At 42.5% G+C, this 6,909-nt stretch overlaps 1 protein-coding gene across 8 annotated transcripts in view; it reads left to right on the top strand.

Annotated features, from left to right (window-relative positions):
• The window catches only part of PRUNE2 (prune homolog 2 with BCH domain), a 274,947-nt gene that overhangs the window by 58,108 nt on the left and 209,930 nt on the right, over positions 1-6,909 (top strand). For 7 of the 8 annotated variants that reach the window (XM_040449313.1, XM_040449305.1, XM_040449310.1 and 4 more), the window contains exon 2: positions 4,739-4,843. In XM_040449313.1, the coding sequence (XP_040305247.1) occupies positions 4,739-4,843 (105 nt within the window). The remainder of the gene's footprint in view (positions 1-4,738; positions 4,844-6,909) is intronic. The other variant, XM_040449312.1, reaches the window with a different exon arrangement.

Genomic DNA, 6,909 nt, shown 5'->3' on the forward strand with positions numbered 1-6,909 from the left:
AAGATTGGACATCTGTGAGTCTATGAATATGTGGAGATGTGAAATAGGAAAAGGTCCACAGACCTGCTCTGAGAGGTACGTGTACCGAGAGTATCACTGTGATCAAGTCAGTTCCCTGAACCTGCTGCCCCTGTAGATGGGGCCTTTGTCACAGAATAGACCAGAATAGGCCTCATAAGGACCCCTGTTACCGTCCTCGGACACCTGAAATCAATCCCCAGTCTTTTCTGCCGGGACTTGACCCCTATGCTTGCTCTGTTCACACTGCCAAGGTCATTTGTGCTGGGAAGCTTGAAAGTGGAGCCTGTTTTCCCTGGTTCTTGACCCCCAATTTGAACAGCCAAATCCTACATGTTTCTTGAGCTCACCTTCTGATTGAGTTCACATAACTAATCTTATGTTTTATTCCTCTAAGCAGGCAGAGGTCTTTCTGAACTTGGTTGCTCTAATCTCTAATTTTCGCTACACTTCAATTACATCTTAGTGGTTTTTGATAGGATTCATGCACTTAGGAACATCTGAGATTTTTTGAGGTTGAGCCTCTCACTCCTAAGGCTCGTTGGCAGGCACCAAAGTTACCTCTGATTGTGACGTTGCTTTTGTCCGCTCCAACTTTTTCAGCCAACTTGAAATTTCTGGTCATCTTTTTGGACTATGGCATAATCCCTAGAAAGTCTCTTTAAAATGAAAGAATGGAGGGGCGCCTGGGTGGCTCAGTCGGTTAAGCGTCCGACTTCGGCTCAGGTCACGATCTCGCGGTCTGTGAGTTCGAGCCCCGCGTCGGGCTCTGTGCTGACAGCTCGGAGCCTGGAGTCTGTTTCAGATTCCATGTCTCCCTCTTTCTCTCTCCTCCCCTGCTCATGCTCTGTCTCTCTCTTCTCAAAAATAAATAAACGTTAAAAAAAATTTTTTTTAAGTGGAAGAATGGAGTTGCTTGTGGAGAAGCAGATTGGTCCCTGATAGCATGGGCACCAGGTTGGCACATTTTGATGGAAGTGGGTGGGGTCGGGGGGGAGGATAGTGTTGGAGGCTGGGACCTGGGGCATTGACCGCAGATAGCAGACATAAGCAAATGGCACTCAAAGAGGCCATGAGTATGAAGGAGGTTAGTGTGAGAGAAGAAGGCAGGTCAGACGAGAAACAGGAGAGCATGAAAAGAGAGGCATGTGGCATCGAAAAGAACCCTCAAGATTCTGTCCCGGGACCTTCTATAGTCTGACCTGTAAGATGGCGTGTACTTTTTTTCCCCTTTAAACGGACAAGAACGAATAAATAATAATCTTCAAAGATTCCTGAGTTGTGAGAATTGGTCCAACATGCTTTGGGTTCACAATCTTATTTAGTTTCTTTTAGTTTTTTCTTTTTTTTTTTTTTTTAATTTTTTTTTCAACGTTTATTTATCTTTTGGGGGACAGAGAGAGACAGAGCATGAACGGGGGAGGGGCAGAGAGAGAGGGAGACACAGAATCGGAAACAGGCTCCAGGCTCTGAGCCATCAGCCCAGAGCCTGACGCGGGGCTCGAACTCACGGACCGCGAGATCGTGACCTGGCTAAGTCGGACGCTTAACTGACTGCGCCACCCAGGCGCCCCTAGTTTTTTCTTTTTAAGTAGTAATTGGCTTGGTCTTAGAAATAAACTAACACACAAATCTTCTTGGTTCCTCCACGTCTTGCATGCAAGTTGAGTGTTGAACAAAGAGCTGTACCTAGGAATTACCGAACCTAGACAAGAAGGCAGGTAGGTCAGCTTTGGGGTCATTTGGTGTGGTGCTCTAAATGTCTGAAACCTTGCTATATTTAGAATGCATATTTAGAATGCATGTTCACTCATTTTGTAGGTGAAGTCATTATGGCATTGTGGGGTGGTTGGTGCAGGGCAGAGCAGAGGGCTCCCTGTACTGGGCCATGGGGTTTGGGAATGATCCTGGCCCCATCACGGACTCCACTGACCTATAAAAAGTATTGTTAATCTTCTTACTGTCTGTCTTACAAGATCTGAGAGGAGAAATGAGGTAATGTCTACTTAGACCTTCGAGTTTCTCGGAAGAACAGCTGTCTACAGTAATATGATTTCCTAATGCATTTGTTTGTGTGGTAATGGAGTATAATTCCATTTACCTAAATTTCTGTAGGTACCTCTAGAACATCTGACAGTCTTGCACAGGAGAAGCAGTCCGGCTTTTAGATGAGAACTGGGCCTAGACTAGAATCCCCCAAGGGTACAAGTGAGCCAGCTTGTAATTTATGAAGTTAGGGGAAGGAAGCTGAGAGATGACGGAAGGGGGGTTAAAGTTGGTGGTGATGGTGGGGCGGGGTGTTGTAATTATAATCAGAGAGTTTATATTGTATTTTCAAGTCATGTTGTTTTATTAACTATCATCATCTCAGTATCTTTGAAAAATACACGTTTATTTTAATTCAGCAATATTACATATTAGATGACTCGTCTGCAATATCGATACCGCTATTATTCTCTGTATTGATAGATTCTTTAAAACTTCCTTCGAGATTTTTAGTTTATTATGTTTCTTGGGCCACAAGCTGGTTGTTTAAAAACTTGTTTCTGACTCTGACATCAGTAGGCCCGTGCCACCAATTACAATTGCATAGATTCATTTGTAAAGTTCCTAGTAGGTTACCAAATAATGCCTTCTCTTTGTTTTGTAGAAAAAAGAATAAGTCTCTTTCTGGGAATAGTCGTGGGCAGTGTAATTTTTTATCTAGCCATTTTGAGCAGTATTGCGCTTGAGTTGGCTTTTTAGTCAGTCCTCAGAAGAGAAGTTAAAACAAAGGATGAAAAGTGGGGGAAGCATACATATGTGTCACCTCTGGCATACTATAAAGAGGTTCATTTTGATTACAGTTATCATTATTGAACAGTTTTGTTGTAGAATTTTCTAGAAGCAGTCATTTCTTTGGCATTTCCAACCTAGTATTTCACAAGGAGGTCACAACTCTATAAAGGAGTTTTAAGTAACTATTACGTTAAACCAGGAAAGAAAACAATATGCCTTCTCTTCCAGAGACGTGACTGTATACATTTTTTAATAGCAACTGATTTGTATTGTTAAAGCAATATTACTAACCATATTCCTTTCCTGGGGGGAGGAAAAGTGTTATACTTTCATTTGCTAAGTTATGGAATGTACTGTAGAGAGAACATTTCTTGACACCCAAAATGCGGCCTGAGAAAATAAATTACTACCGAATTGTGTATTGCGTGCCAAGAACGTATGAAAAAAGTCACTGTCTCTCAAATTAAGAACATCTTATACAAGGAAATGACATAGAACCACTACTCCTCCCTTATCCTTGGTTTCATGTCCCATGATTTCTATTACCTGCGGTCAACTGCAGGCCAAAAGCAGATGATCCTCTGACACGTGGTCAGAAGGTCAAGAGTGGCCTATGTCACATGCCTACGTCATTCACCTCCTTCCTCTCACCACGTAGGCATTTTATCATCTCACACCATCACAAGAAGGGTGAGTACAGTACATGAAGATATTCTGAGAGAGTCCACATTCACACAACTTTTCGTACAGTATAGTGCTGTAATTGTTCTATTTTATTACTGTTGTTGTTAATCTCTTACTAGGCCTAATTTATAAACTTTATTCATAGGTATGTACGTACAAGAAAAAACAGAATATATATAGGGTTCAGTATTATCAGCAGTTCTGGGCATCCACTGGGGCTCTTGGAATGTATCCTTTGCAGATGAAAGGGGGGCCGCTATACTATGGAACTTCCCTTTGGACTAAAATCTTTTACTAAAAAATTATGACTCAGAGATACAATTCATATCAAGTTAGACTGTGATAATATTTTTTTTTACATTTTTTTAATGTATATTTTTGAGAGAGAGAGAGAGAGAGAGAGAGCGCGAGCATGAATGGGGGGAGGGGCAGAGAGAGAGGGAGACACAGAATCCGAAGCAGGCTCCAGGCTCTGAGCTTTCATCACAGAGCCTGATGCGGAGCTCGAACCCACGAACCGTTAAGATCATGACCTGAGCTGAAGTTGGATGCTTAACCGACTGAGCCACCCATGTGCCCCAGACTGTGATAATGTTAATGAAACCACACTTCTGTTGGAAGAGGTCATCTAGAGGACGTGACTGTTGGCTGACCCCTGAGCTACACCTGGGCTGTTGGAGGCTCCTCACCCTCTCCCCTGTCCTTGGAATGTATGTTCTGCCCACCGTTCCCACCATGGGAGCTGCTCCAAGGATGCAGCCTTGAGAGAGTAATGTGGTGTTGAGACCACACATGACTGAGCCCAGTTACGGCCTCTATAAAATTTTTAAAATTCTGGCAGGTGGATGTGAGTATCTACCCATCTTGCAGGTGCCCAAGACAAGCCTTGGAAATAAGTCTCCTTGTTTATTAAACTACCGCCTGCCAAACGTGAAGTGGTCCGCCTCTTCCTTTGGTCTCTCCCTGCCCTTCACGCGTGGAGGCCAGAGGCAGAGGTCACCTGGGGAGGCTCCTGAGGTGGTGAGCTCACAATTTTCTGTTCCTGAACCGTGCACTACAACGTGAGCATTTCCGAATTTTAAACGTGTTGTGCAATCTTATGTCCTCCTGTAAAACTTCAGCATAAACTCAGGAATTGTTGCAATTGTGCGTGAATATAGCCAAGGCCTACCTTTGAAAAAAAGATGGAAAACTGTCCTTTTTGTATCAATCTGTTGCACGTCAAATTGTGATGTTTTTTGTTTGCTATGTGTTTCAGAATCGAAGCAAACGCTTGGAGAAGGTCCATGTGGTTATTGGACATAAATCGTGTGAGTTGGATTCTCTCATTTCCGCCTTCACGTACGCTTACTTTCTAGACAAGGTGAGGGGAAAGAAGACTGTGCTTTTCATATGTGAATTATGATATAACTTCCAAGGACAAACATTTTCGGGAAAAACGAGGAACCTATTCACTTCCATTTTCACGTTCTGGTTTATTGTTGCCGAGAATAATGTATTATGATTCATTAAACAACAAATACTTACTGGTCACCTGCAGTGCGTTGGGTAGGGTCTAGTTGTTTCTTATCGACTCCCTCATAAGACATTTCAATAAGGTCACAGGTTCCAGATTTTAAAAAATATATGATAGTTGTTTACTTTCATGGGAATTCAGAGAACTAACAAAAAGTAAGGGTCAGAATTTCTTGTTTTCCTTTATCACAGCTTGCTGGTTGGTCTTGCCCTTGGGAATAGAGAAGTAAGTGTAGAATAACCTGTGCGAACATTACATGCAATTCGGGACCTATTGGCTGGAATTTTCAGGAACAGAGGTGTTACATGTCGCATCTATGTTCTGTTCTTGCCCATTAGCCCTGACTTTGTACAGCAAGGTCATTCTCAGTTAGTGATGATCTTCCTTGAGTGAGAATCTTTGTATTCTGTGCAAAGTCTATAACCTCCCTACAGAGGTGGAAAAGACCTTTTAACAAATTGTTTTAAAATTGCCATTTCATAAAATTCATCAGCCCGTGATAATGCATCACCTCAAAGCCTAAAAAAGTACATTATGAGTATCTTGGTGCGGTTTCCAATTTCACAGAATTTTTAATTTTCCAGAGTCTGATTTGTTTTATTCCAATTTTGTTTGGATTCTTGGCTCTGAGAGTATGCATAGCTGATCTCGGGTGATTTAAATTCACATGAAACCTAGTCTTCTAGAGTGAGCTGTGGGTGGCAAGAATGGCTTAGGGCAGCAGCTGACGAGAGCCAGGTAAAATATTCTGATCTCTGCATATGGACTTTGTATCAAATTTATCTTAAAATTTGTTGAACGTGGGGCGCCTGGGTGGCTCAGTCAGTTAAGCGTCCGACTTCAGCTCAGGTCATGATCTCACAGTTCGTGAGTTCAAGCCCCACATCATGCTCTGTGCTGACACCTCAGAGCCTGGAGCCTGCTTTGGATTCTGTGTCTCCCTCTCTCTCTGCCCCTCCCCTGCTCGCACTCTGTCTCCCCGCTTCTCTCTCTCAAAAAAAAAAAACAAACAAAACATTAAAAAATATTAAACTTTGTTGAACTTTACAAGGGCGATTAATTGGTATAAGGAGATAAACATGCCTATGTGAAGAAATGCATATTAAATACTTAATCCTATTACCTGGACTTTTTGACTCCTAGAAAACAAATGTCCCTTGTCTCGAGAACATAGAGTTGACTGAACAAGACTGGTCTTTAGAAAGATAGTGGTGTGGACTCTTAAGGAAATTATATAACACCCCCACCCCCACCAACTCCAATGTCTTGAATGAATATAACACGCAACCAAAGGAGTGAGAAAGTAGTTGTGATAGATAAAATGGGTAAAGAGATGTATGGCCTCTTTTCTCCTTCTAAGGCTCAGCATGGGGACAAATATGGAGTAACTGGAGGGTCACATACTGGAATTTGTTATATTTCTGTGCCTTCCTCTTAGTTTACTGGCCCTGCCCCTACCAGAGGTCTGCATCTCCATTTGAATTTTCTTCTGAGAACGTGGCTACTTCCTCTGAGAGTATAAACGTGGAATAAATGCAGAGCTTTGCAGCTTCCCATGTATGACCCTATTTAAATACTTTTCCTTCTGGTAGGTAAGCCCCATTCTACAGATGGGTTAAACTGAGCTTCAGAAAGAAAAATGGCATTCTCCAAGGCACCCAGCAGAGGTTGTGGGGCTAGAAACCTTCTTCTGGTCCTAACCTCCAAAGAGATCTTGCCAGGATAGGCTCAGGCCACATGTGCTTGACTCAAGTTTCAGTATCAGGAGTTAGAGATAACTCATTCAACTAATTAGGAAAAGTAAATTTCTATACACAAATTTCTTTTTTTTTTTTTAATATGAAATTTTTTGGGGCGCCTGGGAGGCGCAGTCGGTTAAGCGTCCGACTTCAGCCAGGTCACGATCTCGCGGT

The sequence above is a fragment of the Herpailurus yagouaroundi genome, unplaced genomic scaffold, assembly GCF_014898765.1.
Source record: "Herpailurus yagouaroundi ecotype Mexico unplaced genomic scaffold, PumYag 199, whole genome shotgun sequence".
NCBI lineage: Eukaryota > Metazoa > Chordata > Mammalia > Carnivora > Felidae > Herpailurus > Herpailurus yagouaroundi.